Source organism: Pseudophryne corroboree (genome assembly GCF_028390025.1).
Source record: "Pseudophryne corroboree isolate aPseCor3 chromosome 3 unlocalized genomic scaffold, aPseCor3.hap2 SUPER_3_unloc_3, whole genome shotgun sequence".
Lineage (NCBI taxonomy): Eukaryota > Metazoa > Chordata > Amphibia > Anura > Myobatrachidae > Pseudophryne > Pseudophryne corroboree.
The window spans coordinates 4601172-4622659 of NW_026967519.1; the positions used below are offsets into that span (position 1 = coordinate 4601172).

The window sequence follows — 21488 nt, forward strand, 5'->3', positions numbered from 1 at the left end:
CTCTCCCATCAGAACCCATTCCAGATCCTTGCTCGACGTCTCGGGGGGCCCTCACAAAAACAAATTGTCCTGATCAAAAACAGAATCACAAGAAAAAGCCGGAACACAGTCTCTAGGTGTGGATCTATTTAGTTGAGCAAAGATAGGAAAGGGGACAAAAAAAAGAATGCAGTGTGGCGGGCGGTGAAAAAAAGACAAATGTTCCAACAACTGTCCTTGATTTTGTTGTTCTCCACGCTCAGGTGCCGTCCAACAGTCCTGCCTCTCAGCTTTCCCGGAATAGATTCTCTAGTGATACGACGTTCTCTTCACCTTTCTCTTTGTCACGAGTTTTCTCCGGGTCAGCGACTTTCTTGCAGTGGGACGAGTGGACCCAAGTCTCTCGGCGACCTTTAGTGCTGTCGTGCTGGTCAACAAGACTTGATACGGTCTTTCCCACCTGTCAATGAGGCAACCTGAGCGTAGAAAATTTCGAATCATCACATAATCCCCAGGTTCATTGTCATGACAATTACGGTTTGATAGGTCAGGAATCGACAGTTTTAGATTCCTTTGCTGGTTTCTCAGTTGCTGGCTCATCCTAACCAAATACTGCACAGTCATCTCATTTTTGCACTTCAAATCATCCTGGGGGTCTATCATTACATGGAGTTGTCATCCAAAAAGAACTTCGAAGGGAGATAAGTTAAGGGTGGCCTGGGAGTGGTTCTGATGCTATACAACATTAGTGGCAGTGCTTCTGGCCACAACAGTCCAGTTTCAGCCATCACTTTGCTCAGCTTGTTCTTAATAGTGCTGTTCATTCTCTCCACCTTCGCACTTGCCTGTGGCCGGTATGGAGTATGCAGCTTACTATTAATGCCCATCAGTTTGCACATGACCTGAAAGACTTCACCTGTAAAATGGGTACCCCTATCACTTTCAATCATTCTAGGGATACCATACCTACACACAAATTCCTGCACGATTTTCTTGCTGTGAACACGGCAGTATTTGTGGCAGCAGGGAATGCTTCTACCCAGTTCGAAAAGACATCGGTACATATTAATACATTCAATTTCTACAGGGTGGTAACTGTATGAAGTTGATTTTGTATTACCTGGATAGGTCCGTCTGTAGGAGGGATATCGGATGGCTCCGTTGGTATTGTCTTACCAATATTCTCCTCAAGCAAGTAAGACATGTCATTGCTTTCTTACCTGCATGAGAAGAGAGCCCTGGTGCACTCCAGTAAGCTCTTACCAACTTGCACATAACTTCCTTGCCCAGATGAGTCGGACCGTGTGCCGCCTCAGCTAGGCTTGGGAGATATGCCCTGGGGGCCACTGGCTTACCGTATCCATCTCTCCAAAGTCCTGAGGTCTCCTGACCATATCCCTTCGCCTTCCAGACAGCCTTCTCCTGTAGGGAACACAAATTTTGCATTTTGATTTAACTGTTATGTATTTGTTGTGTAGGGTAAAAAAAAACATCTCTCTAGAGGAGAGAGAAAAGAAGAGAAAAAAAAGAAAATGTCAGGTTTGCGTTCACCAACGAGCTGTCACACCATCATGCATATCAATGTCTGTACACAATTTCCCTTCACCAGTATTCTCATTCTTCACCCTTTGTGCATGACAAGGCACACTGCAGTAATACTGGTGCCATCGTGCTGGAGAGATATATCCGGTTCGGGCAGCACTCTGAAAGACCGATAAGGCATGTGGTGCATTAACTGTAATCGGATCCATGTATTGTACCCTCCTGTAGGTGAACGTAAAAGATGGAGGGGAAACTGTGAAGAAAAACAATTAGAGGTTGGTAACAGATAAGTTTTGTAGAGGTGAAGAGGATTTTATTAAAATGACAGCTGGATTGGGCACTACGGGGAATTAATTCTCTATTTGGTCTACTTCCCCTTTAAAGTTTGTGTTTGTTGTATCACTACTGGGACTATCCCAGCCATCAATCCAGCGTCCTGTCCATCCTAAGTTCATAGGGAACCTGGTATCTGTGAGATCATTTCCTCTACCTGTGATGGACATGAATCTAGAACAGTGGAATGCAACATTAGTCCTTGTGGGTGTCTAACACACTTTGTACTTCCTGAGCGGGAGCACACTATATGTATATCATATTTTCTCATACGTCCTAGAGGATGCTGGGGTCCACTTCAGTACCACGGGGTATAGACGGTTCCGCAGGAGCCATGGGCACTTTAAGACTTTTCAAGGGTGTGAACTGGCTCCTCCCTCTATGCCCCTCCTCCAGACCTCAATTTAGAAAATGTGCCCAGGCAGACTGGATGCACTCCAGGGGAGCTCTACTGAGTTTCTCTGAAAGACTTTGTTAGGTTTTTTATTTTCAGGGAGGACTGCTGCTTCGTGGGACTTAGGGGGCAGAAGTAGGAACAAATTCCTGAATAGTTCCATGGCTCTGCTTATGGCTGACAGGACACCACTAGCTCCTGAAGGGTACTTAACACTAGCTGCGGCTATGCGCTCACTCCCACAGCACGCCGTCACCCCCCTTACAGAGCCAGAAGACAGGTGAGTGTACAGAAGAGAGATCTTCAGTCATCGTGACGGCTAAAAGGTACTGCGCAGCGGGTGGGAACGCTGCGCGCCATGCTACCCTTCAACACAGGCACAGTAGGGTGCAGGGCACGGGGGGGAGGGCACCCTGGGCAGCATGAAACCTAATAAAAACTGGCTGAAAAGAGGACATAAGTTGCTGAGGCACAGTCCTACCCCCGCCAGTATAAAAATTTGTATTGAAATTTGCTTAGGAGAAACGCGCGATTGCGGGGGCGGGGCTTCCTCCTCAGTCAGCCAGCACACTGCTCAGCACCATTTTCTCTTCCAGTAAGCTGCAGAGAAGAACGCTGGTCCTCCTCCGCTTCTGAACAAGTATCAGGGTGCAAAACGGAGGGGGGAGGGCACAGTATATATTGGTGCTGTATTGTGAATTTATCATTATAAAAGCGCTACAGGTCTGTGAGCAGTTTTGTGTTGCACAGGGTTTTTATCACTAGCGCTGGGTTGTGAGTTTGCAAATCCTTTCTGTGTCCTGACAGATTTTACTGTGGGTCTGTCCCCTATAAGTCCCGGAGTGTCTGTGGTGTGGTTGTGCACGTGTGTGACATGTCAGGGAGCTCTTCCCCAGAGGGAGCCAATTTGGGGACACAGAGTTGTAATGTGGTGCCGCTGCCGGCACACCACGAGCCTGAATGGGTGAAAGAATTACGTGATAGTGTGAATCATATTAGTAAGAGATTGGATACGTCTGAGTCTCCTGTAGAAAACTGGACAAAATCAGTGGAAGATGTGATTTTTCATAGTTCTGCCTTATCATCCACAGGGGATCACTCTGGGTCACATAAGAGGCCATTTGCACAAATAGTACAAACTGATACCGACACGGACTCTGATTCCTGTGTTGACACTAATGATTCCAGGTAAATAGATCCTAAATTGGCAAAAAGCATTCAATATATGATTGTTGCTATAAAGGAGGTCTTAGAAGTTACGGAAGTCCCTCCTTTACCTCAGGAGAAGGCTTATTTTTAACGTAACTTTCCCTCCTCCTCACAAGCTAAATACTCTCTTTGAGGGAGTTTGGGCAAACCCTGAAAAGAAATTTCAGATTCCCAAAAGAATTCAGGTTGCTTATCCTTTCCCAGCAGAGGTCAGGAAAAGATGGGAGTCACCCCCCGTTCTAGACAGTGCCCTGTCACGTTTAACTAAAAAGGTGATGCTCCCTGCACCTGGGACGGCTTCACTAAAGGAGCCGGCAGACCGCAAGTTAGAGACTACGTTAAAATCTATTTCTCTAACGTCCTAGTGGATGCTGGGGACTCCGTCAGGACCATGGGGATTAGCGGCTCCGCAGGAGACAGGGCACAAAAATAAAGCTTTAGGATCAGGTGGTGTGCACTGGCTCCTCCCCCTATGACCCTCCTCCAAGCCTCAGTTAGGTTTTTGTGCCCGTCCGAGCAGGGTGCAATCTAGGTGGCTCTCCTAAAGAGCTGCTTAGAAAAAGTTTTTAGGTTTTTTATTTTCAGTGAGTCCTGCTGGCAACAGGCTCACTGCATCGAGGGACTTAGGGGAGAGAAGTCAACTCACCTGCGTGCAGGATGGATTGGCTTCTTAGGCTACTGGACACCATTAGCTCCAGAGGGATCGAACACAGGCCCAGCCATGGAGTCCGGAGCCGCGCCGCCGACCCCCCTTGCAGATGCCGAAGATGGAAGAGGTCCAGAAGCAGGCGGCAGAAGACTTTTCAGTCTTCCTGAGGTAGCGCACAGCACTGCAGCTGTGCGCCATTGTTGTCAGCACACTTCACACAGCGGTCACGGAGGGTGCAGGGCGCTGGGGGGGCGCCCTGGGCAGCAATGTATAATACCTTTTTATGGCTAAAAAATACATCACATATAGCCCTTGAGGCTATATGGATGTATTTAACCCCTGCCAGATCTCACAAACTCCGGAGAAGAGCCCGCCGAAATAGGGGGCGGGGCTTATTCTCCTCAGCACACAGCGCCATTTTCCTGCTCAGCTCCGCTGTGAGGAAGGCTCCCAGGACTCTCCCCTGCACTGCACTACAGAAACAGGGTAAAACAGAGAGGGGGGGCACTTTTTTTGGCGATATTACTATATTTAAGCTGCTATAAGGATACAACACTTATATAGGGTTGTTCCCATATATATTATAGCGCTTGGGTGTGTGCTGGCAAACTCTCCCTCTGTCTCCCCAAAGGGCTAGTGGGGTCCTGTCTTCAATAGAGCATTCCCTGTGTGTCTGCTGTGTGTCGGTACGTGTGTGTCGACATGTATGAGGACGATGTTGGTGTGGAGGCAGAGCAATTGCCGGTAATGATGTCACCCCCCAGGGAGTCGACACCGGAATGGATGGCTTTGTTTATGGAATTACGTGATAATATCAGCACATTACAAAAATCAGTTGACGACATGAGACGGCCGGAAAACCAGTTAGTACCTGCCCAGGCGTCTCAGACACCGTCAGGGGCTGTAAAACGCCCTTTACCTCAGTCGGTCGACACAGACCCAGATACGGACACTGAATCTAGTGTCGACGGTGAAGAAACAAACGTATTTTCCAGTAGGGCCACACGTTATATGATCACGGCAATGAAGGAGGCTTTGCATATATCTGATACTACAAGTACCACAAAAAGGGGTATTATGTGGGGGGTGAAAAAACTACCTGTAGTTTTCCTGAATCAGAGGAATTGAATGATGTATGTGATGAAGCGTGGGTTAACCCAGATAGAAAAGTGCTAATTTCAAAAAAGTTATTGGCATTATACCCTTTCCCGCCAGAGGTTAGGGCGCGCTGGGAAACACCCCCTAAGGTGGATAAGGCGCTCACACGCTTATCAAAACAAGTGGCGTTACCGTCTCCTGATACGGCCGCCCTCAAGGGTCCAGCTGATAGGAGGCTGGAAACTACCCTAAAAAGTATATACACACATACTGGTGTTATACTGCGACCAGCCATCGCCTCAGCCTGGATGTGCAGTGCTGGGGTGGTCTGGTCGGATTCCCTGACTGAAAATATTGATACCCTGGATAGGGACAGTATTTTACAGACTTTAGAGCAATTAAAGGATGCTTTTCTTTATATGCGAGATGCTCAGAGGGATATTTGCACTCTGGCATCGAGAGTAAGTGCGATGTCCATATCTGCCAGAAGAAGTTTATGGACACGACAGTGGTCAGGTGATGCGGATTCCAAACGGCATATGGAAGTATTGCCGTATAAAGGGGAGGAATTATTTGGCGTCGGTCTATCGGATTTGGTGGCCACGGCAACTGCCGGGAAATCCACCTTTTTACCTCAGACCCCCTCCCAACAGAAAAAGACACCGTCTTTTCAGCCGCAGTCCTTTCGGTCCTATAAGAAGCGGGCAAAAGGACAGTCATGTCTGCCCCGAGGCAGAGGAAAGGGTAAGAGAGGGCAGCAAGCAGCTCCTTCCCAGGAACAGAAGCCCTCCGCGGGTTCTGCAAAGCCCTCAGCATGACGCTGGGGCTTTACAAGCGGACTCAGGAACGGTGGGGGGTCGACTCAAGAATTTCAGCGCGCAGTGGGCTTGCTCACAGGTGGACCCCTGGATCCTGCAGGTAGTATCTCAGGGTTACAGGTTGGAATTCGAGAAGTCTCCCCCTCGCCGGTTCCTAAAGTCTGCTTTGCCAACGTCTCCCTCAGACAGGGCGACGGTATTGGAAGCCATTCACAAGCTGTTTTCTCAGCAGGTGATAGTCAAGGTACCCCTCCTACAACAGGAAAAGGGGTATTACTCCACGCTATTTGTGGTACCGAAGCCGGACGGCTCGGTAAGACCTATTCTAAATCTGAAATCTTTGAACCTGTACATACAAAAATTCAAGTTCAAGATGGAATCACTCAGAGCAGTGATAGCGAATCTGGAAGAAGGGGACTTTATGGTGTCCCTGGACATAAAAGATGCTTACCTGCATGTCCCAATTTGCCCTTCACATCAAGGGTACCTCAGGTTCGTGGTGCAAAACTGTCATTATCAGTTTCAGACGCTGCCGTTTGGATTGTCCACGGCACCTCGGGTCTTTACCAAGGTAATGGTCGAAATGATGATTCTTCTGCGAAGAAGAGGCGTATTAATTATCCCTTACTTGGACGATCTCCTGATAAGGGCAAGGTCCAGAGAACAGCTGGAGGACGGAGTAGCACTAACCCAAGTAGTGCTGCAACAACACGGGTGGATTCTGAATTTTCCAAAATCTCAGTTGACCCCGACAACACGTCTGCTGTTCCTGGGAATGATTCTGGACACGGTTCAGAAAAAGGTGTTTCTTCCGGAGGAGAAAGCCAAGGAGTTATCCGAACTTGTCAGGAACCTCCTAAAACCAGGAAAAGTGTCTGTGCATCAATGCACAAGAGTCCTGGGAAAGATGGTGGCTTCTTACGAAGCAATCCCATTCGGCAGATTCCACGCACGAACTTTTCAGTGGGATCTGCTGGACAAATGGTCCGGATCGCATCTGCAGATGCATCAGCGGATAACCTTATCGCCACGGACAAGGGTGTCTCTTCTGTGGTGGTTGCAGAGTGCTCATCTGTTAGAAGGCCGCAGATTCGGCATATAGGACTGGGTCCTGGTGACCACGGATGCCAGTCTGAGAGGCTGGGGAGCGGTCACACAAGGAAGAAACTTCCAGGGAGTATGGTCAAGCCTGGAGATGTCTCTTCACATAAATATACTGGAGCTAAGAGCGATTTACAATGCTCTAAGCCTGGCAAAACCCCTGCTTCAGGGTCAGCCGGTGTTGATCCAGTCGGACAACATCACGGCAGTCGCCCACGTAAACAGACAGGGCGGCACAAGAAGCAGGAGAGCAATGGCAGAAGCTGCAAGGATTCTTCGCTGGGCGGAAGATCATGTGATAGCACTGTCAGCAGTGTTCATTCCGGGAGTGGACAACTGGGAAGCAGACTTCCTCAGCAGACACGATCTACACCCGGGAGAGTGGGGACTTCATCCAGAAGTCTTCCACATGATTGTGAACCGTTGGGAAAAACCAAAGGTGGATATGATGGCGTCTCGCCTCAACAAAAAACTGGACAGGTATTGCGCCAGGTCAAGAGACCCTCAGGCAATAGCTGTGGACGCTCTGGTAACAACGTGGGTGTTCCAGTCAGTGTATGTGTTTCCTCCTCTGCCTCTCATACCCAAAGTACTGAGAATTATACGGCAAAGGGGAGTAAGAACGATACTCGTGGCTCCGGATTGGCCAAGAAGAACTTGGTACCCGGAACTTCAGGAGATGCTCACGGAAAATCCGTGGCCTCTACCTCTAAGACGGGACCTGATTCAGCAGGGACCGTGTCTATTCCAAGACTTACCGCGGCTGCGTTTGACGGCGTGGCGGTTGAACGCCGAATTCTAAGGGAAAAAGGCATTCCAGAAGAGGTCATTCCTACACTGGTTAAAGCCAGGAAGGAGGTGACTGCACAACATTATCACCGCATTTGGAGAAAATATGTTGCGTGGTGTGAGGCCAGGAAGGCCCCCACGGAGGAATTTCAATTGGGTCGATTCCTACATTTCCTGCAAACAGGATTGTCTATGGGCCTCAAGTTGGGGTCCATTAAGGTTCAAATTTCGGCCCTGTCGATTTTCTTCCAGAAAGAATTGGCTTCAGTTCCTGAAGTCCAGACTTTTGTAAAAGGAGTACTACATATACAGCCCCCGGTTGTGCCCCCAGTGGCTCCGTGGGACCTTAATGTAGTTTTGGATTTTCTCAAATCCCATTGGTTTGAGCCACTCAAATCGGCGGATTTGAAATATCTTACATGGAAAGTAACCATGCTACTGGCCCTGGCTTCAGCCAGGAGAGTGTCAGAATTGGCGGCTTTATCGTATAAAAGCCCATATCTGATTTTCCATTCGGACAGGGCAGAACTGCGGACGCGTCCTCATTTTCTGCCTAAGGTGGTGTCAGCGTTTCACCTGAACCAGCCTATTGTGGTGCCTGCGGCTACTAGCGATTTGGAGGATTCCAAGTTGCTGGACGTTGTCAGGGCATTGAAAATATATATTTCAAGGACGGCTGGAGTCAGAAAATTTGACTCGCTGTTTATACTGTATGCACCCAACAAGCTGGGTGCTCCTGCTTCTAAGCAGACGATTGCTCGTTGGATTTGTAGCACAATTCAACTTGCACATTCTGTGGCAGGCCTGCCACAGCCTAAATCTGTCAAGGCCCATTCCACAAGGAAGGTGGGCTCATCCTGGGCGGCTGCCCGAGGGGTCTCGGCATTACAACTCTGCCGAGCAGCTACGTGGTCGGGGGAGAACACGTTTGTAAAATTCTACAAATTTGATACCCTGGCTAAAGAGGACCTGGAGTTCTCTCATTCGGTGCTGCAGAGTCATCCGCACTCTCCCGCCCGTTTGGGAGCTTTGGTATAATCCCCATGGTCCTGACGGAGTCCCCAGCATCCACTAGGACGTTAGAGAAAATAAGATTTTACTTACCGATAAATCTATTTCTCGTAGTCCGTAGTGGATGCTGGGCGCCCATCCCAAGTGCGGATTGGTCTGCAGTACTTGTACATAGTTATTGTTACAAAAAAATCGGGTTGTTCTTGTTGTGAGCCGTCTGTTCAGAGGCTCCTACGTTGTCATACTGTTAACTGGTTTCAGATCACAAGTTGTACGGTGTGATTGGTGTGGCTGGTATGAGTCTTACCCGGGATTCAAAATCCTTCCTTATTGTGTACGCTCGTCCGGGCACAGTATCCTAACTGAGGCTTGGAGGAGGGTCATAGGGGGAGGAGCCAGTGCACACCACCTGATCCTAAAGCTTTATTTTTGTGCCCTGTCTCCTGCGGAGCCGCTAATCCCCATGGTCCTGACGGAGTCCCCAGCATCCACTACGGACTACGAGAAATAGATTTATCGGTAAGTAAAATCTTATTTTATGTGGCCAATGGTACGCTACTCAGGCCCCCATTGCTTGTGCGAGGATGAGTAGGGCTATCGAAAAATGGTCAGATAACTTGTCATCTGAAATTGACACGATAGATAGAGACGAGATACTCCTAACTTTAGGTCATATTAAAGACGCTGCTGCATACAGGCTAGAAGCCATGAAAGATATTGGTCTCTTGGGTTCAAAAGCTGCTACCATGGCACTCTCAGCTCGGAGGGCGTTGTGGATTTGCCAATTTAATGCTGATGCAGATTCCAAAAGAAATATGGAGGCTCTCCCGTGTAAAGGTGAGGCCTTGTTTGGAGATGGGCTGCTTTAGTCTCTGCGGCTATCGCAGGTAAGTCGACATTCTTGCCTTATGCTCCTGCACCGACAAAAAAGACACATCACTCTAAGATACAGTCATTTCGGCCCAACAAATACAAAATGGGTAAAGGTCTCCCTTTCTTTGCGGGTAGAGGGAGGGGAAGAGGAAAAAAGTCCACAGCGTCTCCGGGAACGCAGGAGCAGAAATCAACCCCGGCTTCTGCCAAGTCTGCAGCATGACGCTGGGGCTCCTGTGCGGGAGTCCGCTCGGGTGGGAACACGTCTGAAACTTTTCAGTCAGCTCTGGGTTCAATCTGGCCTGGACCCATGGGTCTTGCAAATAGTGTTCCATGGCAACAAACTGGAGTTTCAAGACGTCCCCCCATGCCGATTTTTCAAATCGACCTTACTAGTTTGTCTTCCGGACAGAGAAGTAGTAACAGCTGCAATTAAAAAATTTGGTCAGGATCAGGTCGTTGTACTGGTACCCTTGTCACAACAGGGAGAAGGTTTTTATTCAAACCTCTTCATAGTTCCGAAGCCGGACGGCTCTGTCAGACCAATTTTAAACCTGAAATCTCTGAATCTCTACCTGAAAAGATTCAAGTTCAAAATGGAATCTCTGAGGGCAGTGATTTCCAGTCTGGAGGAAGGGGACTTCATGGTGTCAGTAGACATAAAAGATGCTTACTTGCATGTTCCCATTTATCCTCCTCATCAAGTTTATCTGAGATTCGCAGTACAGGATTGCCATTACCAGTTCCAGACGTTGCCGTTCGGACTCTCCACGGCACCGAGGGTATTCACCAAGGTGATGGCAGAGATGATGGTCCTCCTTCGACAACAAGGAGTCAATATAATTCCTTACCTGGACAATCTCCTGATAAAAGCGAGATCCAGGGAACGATTGATACAAAACATTGCACTCTCCCTGTCAGTACTCCAACAACACGGTTGGATCATGAATTTTCAGAAGTCGCAGTTTGGCCGACGACAAGATTGTCCTCCCTGGGGATGATACTGGACACAAAAGTACAGAGGGTATTTCTTCCGGTAGAAAAGGCTCTGAAAATCAAGAGAATGGTCAAACAGATTTTGAAACCAACAAGAGTGTCGATCCTTCAATGCATTCGGTTGTTGGGAAAGATGGTAGCGGCCTACGAGGCCATACAGTTTGGCCGATTCCAGTGGGACCTGTTGGACAAGTGGTCCGGATCCCACCTACACATGCACCAGAAGATAATCCTGTCCTCCAAAGCCAGGATTTCGCTCCTGTGGTGGCTGCACAGTTCTCAACTATTAGAGGGACGCAGGTTTGGGATTCAGGACTGGGTCCTAGTAACCACGGATGCAAGTCTCCGAGACTGGGGAGCAGTCACACAGGGAAAAAGCTCCAAGGAAAATGGTCAAGTCAGGAATCCTGTCTTCACATAAACGTTCTGGAATTGAGAGCCATTTACAACGGCCTTCTACAAGCAGGGCATATTCTTCAAGATCAACCCGTGCAGATCCAGTCGGACAATGTAACAGCAGTCGCATACATAAACCGTCAGGGCGAAACAAAAAGCAGAGCGGCAATGGCAGAGGTGACAAAGCTCCTCCTCTGGGCAGAAAGACATGCAAGAGCTCTGTCTGCAATTTTCATTCCGGGAGGGGACAACTGGGAAGCAGACTTCCTCAGCAGACACGATCTCCATCCAGGAGAGTGGGGCCTCCACCAAGAAGTCTTCGCAGAGGTGACAAGTCTTTGGGGTGTTCCTCAAGTAGACATGATGGCATCTCGTCTCAACAAGAAGCTTCAGAGATATTGTTCCAGGTCGAGAGACCCTCAAGCAATAGCAGTGGATGCACTAGTGACCCAGTGGGTGTTTCGGTCGGTGTATGTCTTCCCTCCACTTCCACTGATACCAAAAGTTCTAAAGCTCATAAGAAGAACAAAGGTTCAAGCGATCTTCAATGTCCCAGACTGGCCAAGGAGGGCGTGGTATCCAGTTCTTCAGGAGTTGCTCGTAGAAGATCCTCGTCCTCTTCCTCTTCGCGAGGACCTGCTGCTGCAGGGGCCGTGTGTGGATCAAGACTTACCGCGGCTGCGTTTGACGGCATGGCTGTTGAGCGCCGGATCCCAGCCCGTAAGGGTATTCCCAAAGAAGTCATCCCCACTCTTATTCAGGCCAGGAAAGGAGTAACGTCTAGACATTATCACTGTATTTGGAGAAAATGTGTGTCTTGGTGTGGATCCAAGAAGGCTCCTACGGAAGAGTTTCACTTGGGACGTTTTCTCCATTTTCTGCAGGCTGGTGTGGATGCGGGCCTAAGATTGGGTTCAGTCAAGGTGCAGATATCGGCCTTATTGGCACCATGGGACCTTAATGTGGTGTTGCAATTCCTTCAATCGGATTTGTTTGAACCTCTACAGGAGATAGAATTTAAGTTTCTCACTTGGAAAGTGGTCATGCTATTGGCCTTGGCTTCCGCAAGGCGGGTGTCTGAGTTGGGGGCCTTGTCTCACAAGAGCCCTTACCTGATCTTCCATGAAGATAGGGCAGAGTTGAGAACTCGCCAACAATTTCTTGGTGGTTTTGTCTTTCCATATAAACCAGCCTATTGTGGTGCCAGTGGCTACTGACACCTTCACCGAGTCAAAGTCTCTTGATGTGGTTAGAGCTTTGAAAATTTATGTCGCAAGAACAGCTAGGATTTGGAAAACAGAGGCTCTGTTTATCCTGTATGCTCCCAACAAGATTGGGTGTCCTGCTTCTAAGCAGACCATTGCGCGCTGGATCAGAGGGACGATTCAGCACGCTCATTCCACGGCAGGATTGCCGATACCGAAGTCTGTAAATGCCCATTCTACTAGAGAGGTGGGCTCATCCCGGGCGGATGCCCGGGGGGGGGGGGTCTCGGCGTTACTTTGCCGAGCAGCTACTTGGTCAGGGGCAAACACGTTTGCAAAATTATACAAGTTTGACATATTGGCCGATGAGGACCTCAAGTTTGATCAGTCGGTGCTGCAGGGTCATCCGCACTCTCCTGCCCGTACTGGAGCTTTGGTATAACCCCATGGTACTGAAGTGGACCCCAGCATCCTCTAGGACGTATGAGAAAATAGGATTTTAATTCCTACCGGTAAATCCTTTTCTCCTAGTCCGTAGAGGATGCTGGGCGCCCGTCCCAGTATGTACTTTACCTGCAGTTGTTAGTTTTGTAGTTACACAAGTGTTGTGTTATGATTACTTTCAGCATGTTGCTGCAATTGTTCATGCCCGTTGGCATGTGTTAAGTTGAATGCCATGTAGTGCGGCATGGTTGAGGTGTGAGCTGGTATGAATCTCACCATTAGTTTAAAAGTAAATCCTTTCCTCGAAATGTCCGTCTCCCTGGGCACATTTCCTATACTGAGGTCTGGAGGAGGGGCATAGAGGGAGGAGCCAGATCACACCCTTGAAAAGTCTTAAAGTGCCCATGGCTCCTGCGGAACCGTCTATACCCCATGGTACTGAAGTGGACCCCAGCATCCTCTACGGACTAGGATTTACCGGTAGGTATTAAAATCCTATTTTAACAAGTCTCTGTTGATTAAGTTAGTCAGGGGCCACTGCTGCTAGGAAAAAAAGAAAAAGGTTTAGCATCATAGAGGCCCAGTCATAACTTTTGCAGGTTTTGTCAAAGGGTAACGTTGCATTTTTCTCGTTATTCCCATTTACCGAATTAGTGTTTTCTATATGGCTCTAAATTCTTACTATATGTCACTTGGTCCCGTCTATGTGTTTGATAACGTGGCTCGTGTTCTTTGTCTAGGGGGTCTATATTTACTATGTGTCCCATTACTCCTACAATCCCTAGCAAAATGCCCCTCCTTTCTACAAATATAACATATTCCTGCTCGTTTACAGTCTTTAGGGGCCTCGGATCTTGGTTGATTAGACATCCCTTTAAGTGCCTGTATGCTTACCATCCTCAGCCTCTTCTTCTGCTGTTCTCTGTGTTTGGAGATATTCCTGTCATTCTCGATAGCGCACTTTCTGAGAGTGTCTACTGTGACCCCTCTCCAATTAGGCAAAGAAGTCTGTACCCTGACCTTCAATGCCTTATTGAGCCCGTCCATTAGCACAGAGACAGCCACCTCCCTGTAATTTGCATCGTTCCTTATATCCGTTACCCCAGTGTAACTAGCCATTATTTGTAAGGCCCTATGGAAATATTCGGATGTCGCCTATGGAAATATTCGGATGTCAGTTCATTTTCTCTCTGTTTTATGGAGAAAATTTGATTCCACTGGACAACAATAGGAAGTACAATCCTAGTTGTATGTCAATTCGTTCCACGTTCTCCTGATTGTATTCGTCAGTCAGAGGATCGTCTGACTCTATCTTACAATCCGTGATACATTTTTGGGTGTCAATATTAGGGGGTAGGCACGCTTTCAAAAGTCTCCGCCAATCTTTGTTTGTAGGTTCATGGGCATTACCCAGGTCCTTAATAAACTTCTGACATCTGGCTAAATGTCTCCGGGGATCAGTGAATTCTGAAATGATTGACCGCAGTTCTGATCTGGTCCACGGGCAATACATTGCTGCATTCCTGGTGAGTGTTACTCCCTGGCTATCGGTTCTCCCATTGGGAGTTGCTACTACCAAGACAGGATGTAACCCTACCATTCCATTCCTAATCGGCTCACTGTGAGGTGTTACTGTCTCTGCGTAATGAACAGTCTCACACTTACCGGTGGCTATGATCTCACCCGTCCCTTCAGTGGGAGACACCGTCACTGTTCTTACTTGTTGGGCCCTGCCCACCTGAGTTTCCTGCAAGGTGGCTGCCTGGATGAGGGCTGAGATTAGGCTGGATCCATCATCTTCCTTCGACCTATGACCTTGGAGAGAACTTAAGACAGGGTACAATATGCATGGGTCAGGGTTAATACAATTTACATGAATATTCCTATCCTTTGCCGATGTACCATTGGTTGTAGCTTTTCTCTCCCCATCGACATGTGTCGGCGATGGTGTGCTTGCAGTCACATTCCTATCAGGTTTGGAACTGGCTGTGCGAGCCATCTCCCTTTGCACATCTCCCTCTTGTTGCCATATATTTAAACAGTCATTATGTCTGATCCTTTGTTCCTTAGACTCGATCAGACATATTCTATTCCTTACATTCTGCAGTACCTCTGGTTTAAAACTACCCATCCTAGGAAATGATGCCTTAGCCCCCGCAGTCATACATCTCCATTTGTCACAAAAAGCCTCTACGTGCAGACCATACTTTCCACACATTACTAACCTTGCAGACCCTTTAGGCCCTATCTCTTCAGCCTGAACCCTGGCCGCCAAACGCCTCTCGCTTGTGCACTTGGCTCCCATTGTGGGCCTTTTAAACACAATCCCCAAATGCACAAAGAAAAGTGGTGAAAGTCCTTATTGAGTGCTTTCACTCACTCCAGTCCCTGCTGGCCTGTACTGCGACCCACTGTAAATAGTGGGATCGCGATGTACCCAACCTTCGGACTGCTATCAGACCCTTCAGCACCGTAATTTCTTTCGGTGAAGGTTCTGTTGGAATATTTTCCTGAGAGGGCCAGCTAAATATTCCTTTTCGGTATCTTTCCTCTGGAATTTTTATAGGGTGAGAAACATACCATAGATCACCCTTTCCAGCGAATGTCTACCAGGGAGATTTCCTTAAGAACATCAGTGAAAACCCCTTGTTTACACAATCACACCTGCGTATGCTTTACAAAGCACCGATGACACACCTACGCAAAATAACACAAATGGTATCATGTTGTGCTGCGCACAACACATGGACATGCGGTGCAATCGCACGGCCTATAGATACTTGTTAGCTATATGCCCTACGATCACGGGAGTCGATTTTAAGCTGCGCTCCTCAGCCGGAGCGTAACACTAAAACACTTCACAAATCACAAACTTTTACGCTCCTCCAACACGTTTTAGTACGTGCCAAACTTCGTTAAATGTGCTAGGTTACGACCCTTTCTCGCAGCTGAGGCCCTTCTAGCTCAGGCGTTTTGTCCACGGGATCCGGTTTTTCGAGGTTCAATACGTCCACTCCTACTTTCACCCCACACAAATAGACAATGTTTTTCTGTACAGAAAAATATCACTCCCTTTAATTGATAGCCTATCCCAGAGGTAGTACAGTTTAAACAATGTATTATAATAATCTGCTTTTAAAATCAGATCGTTATCTGCTATTGTATAAATGTCTTTTATCCCGCCTTAAATTGAACTGCTATTGTGCGGTTATAACTTGCGCTCGCAACTTCACGCAACCTTGCGTAAACATGTGACCTTGCGCGTCCCTGCGCCACATGCGCGCTCCTGTACACTTTCCTCTCGTACCGTACCACGTGTACTAGATGTGTTCGCAACTCACTAATCCACGCTATATCACAATAAATGTGAGCAACAAAATACTACTGCTCACTAACACAACACACAATTGTTTCTTACCCTCTCCGGAAGTCACCCACACAGCTAATCCTCTTTTGAGTGTGTACCTAAACATTTAGGCCGGAACTGCGTTTCATGGTTTTTAATTACTCCCTTAGCACACGAATTCAAATATATATATATATATATATATATATATATATATATATATATAAAATAAATGTATCCGATTTCACACAGATCTATAGTGACTATTATAACATATGGCAACAATATGTGAGAATGTATGCAAAGTATCGGTACGCTTTGTGTACGCTTTCACGCTAAAAGTTACACAAATAATAAACGGCTTTTTTCCTGTTTGTCCCTCGTATTACACCAGCACCTCTAATACTATACAGAACAGACATGGTCTAACAACACAAGATGGTTTTAAACACAGTGCAAGGTTACTTAAGATGTGTCTCCACCCTTTGTTGATAAATCAAAGTCCGTTATGGCCTGCAAGTCTGTAAGTATGTGGTGAACCGGGTGAGTCCCCAATTGATAAGTTCGTTTAACTTACAGGAAAAATCAATACCTTAATACATAAGTGTTCAGGCCGCTGCGACCACTAAGCGTGTGTGTAATAAACCTCTATGAAATGCGTACACGTTGCGTAAGCACGCTGTAAGCACAAAGTAGCTACACGTGCACCCGAATACACTTTAAACCCCTAGCAGGAAAGGAATGCAACACCAATTGTATATGTTATGTTGTGGTCCAACGCAGTAACAAATATTTACTTAAAAGGGAGTTCACAGACAAATACAATACAAGAGAAAAGGCTACAACCAATGGATACATACGTTTGTTCGCCTGCGCCACCCGGATCCGGTCCTCAGTCAATCTGGAAAGATGACCTTCTGGAAAGATGACCTTCAGAGAATAGACTGAGACCGTCCAGGAGGCTTGGCTTTTATACAATGGTCCAAAGCATGAAACAAAGGAAACTGTTATCTCTTCTTTCATAGGTCAAAGGGCTGGTCATTTACAAAACATGAGGGGTCATAGGTTGGTTTGAATAGGTGGGTGATGCCTGGTCCCTGTGCACTTGCAGGTGTCCTCCACTGGGTTCCCGCTGAATATCAGGAGTACAGTAAATACAGTGTGATGATAATGTATTCCTGCGCATATCTATGCGCAGGAGCGTGCTACTTTCTGCAAACTGTCATCAGAATATTGCCCTTGAAATACTGTACATCTGGATACCAAACACCACATCCTAACCTAATTCTGTCCTCTCATATCCTGTAAAGTTGAATCTCTTCTGTTGTTATACTTCAAAAGCAAATGTAACTTGCTGGTGTGATGCGTGTAGACTATGTGTAAATTATGTACTATGTGGATTAAATATCAGATATGTCTTTGTGGCTTTTCCATGCGAATGCGTATGTTACTGTATTTACTCATACCACGCATTAATACGCAGGACTTCATGTGCCAATATACGCAACGTGCGAGTATGCGCACGCACAGCAGAACAAGCACGCGTACTGAGGCCACTCTGTGTGGTGTTTGCACGTGATGCATGTGGCTATAATATTTTCGACTTCAAGATTATATCCATATACGCTGCTGCCCTGGACGTGCAGGTTTTACACAGTCTCAGAAATCTGCAATAATTCTAGTGTACATACAGATCTATTGTAACTATTATACAAACAGGGGGAATACTCTGCGCTGATACATTTGTGGCTTTTCTTACACCTCATGGTAATTGTGCATCTTTTCTGCCACTTAGGAGCCAGATGTGTTATTTCGCTTTTATTATAAGTCACACAATAGTTCATAATAAATCCTATATCAGCGCAGACATAACACATGACAGTAATAACCATATACACACTGGTATAAATGAGCCCAATTTAATGTGTCAGTCAGAGAGTAATAAGTTGTTTCATGAAACATCTTCAGTTTATTCATTTGATGGTCACTTTGTGGCATTCAGCATAGATTTTATTTCAGAATGAATCTTGTTACAGGGAATTGTTGCTCTAGTTACCTATGTTACTCTCCGCAGGTGGACACAGCAGCAGGAATTCCTCAGAGGAACGTCTCAGTTTATCTCCAGATGGTGGTATAGAAGATAATGTCATCACACAAGATTATCCAGAAGAAAAGTCAATTACCCCAGTTATACATCCAGTAACACAAAGTGCAGATACAGCATCTAATCCGTCTAACCATGGGAAATGTTTTCCTGATACATCAGATATAGGTGAATCTGTTACACTTCATACTGAAGATAAAATACTTCTCAGTTCTAAAGATGCCAAATGTTCTACACAGAACACAAAGCTAATTACTAATCGGTCAGCTATGACAGGTGAGAAACCATTTCCATGTTCTGAGTGTGGGAAATGCTTTCCACAGAAATCATCTCTTGTTATGCATGAGAGAATTCACACAGGTGAGAAACCATTTACATGTTCGGAGTGTGGAAAATGTTTTACACAGAAATCATCTCTTGTTACACATCAGAAACATCACACAGGTGACAAATTGTTTCCATGCTCTGAATGTGGGAAACGCTTTACACGGAAATCACAAGTTGTTAGACATGAGAGAATTCACACAGGTGAGAAGCCATTTCCATGTTCTGAGTGTGGGAAATGCTTTCCACAGAAATCATATCTTGTTATACATGAAAGAAGTCACACAGGTGTGAAGCCATTTCCTTGTACTGATTGTGGGAAATGCTTTCTACAGAAATCACATCTTGTTATACATGAAAGAAGTCACACAGGTGAAAAGCCATTTTCATGTTCTGAGTGTGGGAAATGTTTTCTACATAAAGCAAATCTTGTTGTACATCAGAAATATCACACAGGTGAGAAGCAATTTCCGTGTTCTGAGTGTGAGAAATGCTTTCCACAGAAATTACAACTTGTTAGACATGAGAGAAGTCACACAGGGGAAAAGCCATTTCCATGTCCTGAGTGTGGGAAATGCTTTACACTTAAATCAAATCTTGTTACACATCAGAGAAGTCACACAGGTGAGAAGCAATTTCCATGTTCTGAGTGTGGGAAATGTTTTGCACATAAATCAAATCTTGTTATGCATCAGAGAAGTCATACAGGTGATAAGCAATTTCCGTGTCCTGAGTGTGGGAATTGCTTTACACGTAAATCGAATCTTGTTACACATCAGAGACTTCACACAGGTGAGAAACCATTTCCATGTTCTGAGTGTGGGAAATGTTTTACACGGAAATCATATTTAGTTACACACGAGAAAAGTCACACAGGTGAGAAGCCATTTCCAAGCTCTGAGCCGGAAATGTTTTCCATATAAATCAGCTTTCTGCAGCGGGGTACACTGGTATTCCACAGGGAATAACATCGAGGTGTAGAGTTGGATCTTGATCCGAGGCACCAACAGGCTAAAGCTTTGACTTCCCAAGATGCACTGCATCGCCTCCTCTATATCCCCGCCTCCAGGCACTGGAGCTCAGTTTGTAAGTTGGTTCCTGCAGTGCAGGCAGCTAACAGGGATGGCGGCGCTAGACAGCCCTGAAAAGTGCAGGGACCCCACTATATCCACCAGGGCAAGGAGCACAGGTCGTATTTACCAAAATCCATTTAATAGAGGCTCCATAGTACCCGGTGGTGAAGTCCAGCAGAGGGGATAAGGCTCTGACCTGTAGCCCCAGTCGCCATTTACAGCAGATGTTCCCGCCCTGGAGCTGCATCTCTCTCCCTCACTCCCTGTCAGCGTTTGGGCGCCATTACACAGAGCTGCTGGGCAATGTATCCTCTGTAAAGCCGCCATGCCTCATCAGCGCTGTGCATTTACAGGACACTTAAGTATTCTACATGTCGTTTAGACCGCGTTAGTAAAGAACAAGTGCATAACTACAGGGATATTTAGTACAAATATCCTGTGATATACATACATAGCTTTACTTTAGTATTGCTAGTCCAGTGCAGTTTTATTGTTTGTAATAATTTCTGCATTGTATATATGACTGTGTGTGCCAATAGCTGCTGTGGGGTTCCTATTCTGTGTATCTCACACATATTGCTATCCCTATATTCTGTACCCAGACGGGGGCTAAGTGCGCCAGGGTCCTTGGTTAAACAAAAGCCTGACCCTCGCCTCACTAGGACCAAAGGGTCATCTAAGCGGGCCATTTCTTCCTCACAATCCATGCATGTTTCAGATACTTCATCCGATGAAGATGGCGTATATACTGACCCATCAGACACTGATGCAGATGCTTCTGATGGGGAATCTACAACACAGGTGGATGTTCCTGACCTCTTGGAGGCTATCAAACTGATTATTCAGATTGATGATGAAACTGAACCTCCAGATACGTCTAAGAAACCTAATAACTTCAAACGTCAGAAGGTTACTAAATTAGTTTTGCCACATTCTGACCATTTAGTTGACATACGTCAGGAGTCCTGGGAGTCTCCAGGAAAGAAATTCTCCCTGTCTAAAAAGATGCTCGCTCGTTATCCCCTCGCTGCAGGGTTAAGTAAAAATTGGGAAACGCCACCTCAGGTGGACTCACATGTTGCACGTTTTGGTGGTGTCTTCTACTCTGCCTGTAACTACCGTCACCTCTCTGATGGAACCGACGGAGAAGCGTGTGGAGGGTTGCTTGGAGTCTATATACACTCTTGCGAGTGCTGTGCATAGACCTGCCATAGTGGCTTCTTGGGCTGCAAAAGCTATTGAAGCATGGGTTCAAGAAGTTGAAGCGGAGCTAACTTCTAATTTCTCTTACGTCCTAGAGGATGCTGGGGACTCCAAAAGGACCATGGGGTATAGACTGGATCCGCAGGAGACATGGGCACACTATAAGACTTTGAATGGGTGTGAACTGGCTCCTCCCTCTATGCCCCTCCCCCAGTTAGACTTTGTGCCCAGGAGTGACTGGACACACACTAGGGGAGCTCTACTGAGTTTCTCTAAAATACTTTATTGTTAGGTTTTTTATTTTCAGGAAGACCTGCTGGCTACAGGCTCCCTGCATCGTGGGAGTGAGGGGAGAGAAGTCAGACCTACTTCTTCTGAGTTAAGGGCTCTGCTTCTTAGGCTACTGGACACCATTAGCTCCAGAGGGTTCGATCACTTGGTGCGCCTTACTGCTTGTTCCCGGAGCCGCGCCGTCAACCCCCTCACGGAAGCCAGAAGAAAGAAGCCGGGTGAGTATATAAAAGACAGAAGACTTCAGTGACGGCAGAAGACTTCAGTTATGAGGTACAGCGCAGCGGTCGCGCTTGCGCGCCATGCTCCC

At 46.8% G+C, this 21488-nt stretch overlaps 1 protein-coding gene across 1 annotated transcript in view; it reads left to right on the forward strand.

Moving 5' to 3' along the window:
* Positions 1-21030, forward strand: part of LOC134983936 (zinc finger protein OZF-like) — a 61150-nt gene extending 40120 nt beyond the window's left edge. The window contains exon 6 of the mRNA XM_063949546.1: positions 18258-21030. Coding sequence (XP_063805616.1) covers positions 18258-19534 — 1277 coding nt within the window. The 3' untranslated portion in view covers positions 19535-21030. The remainder of the gene's footprint in view (positions 1-18257) is intronic.
* The last annotated feature ends 458 nt before the right edge of the window (positions 21031-21488 follow it).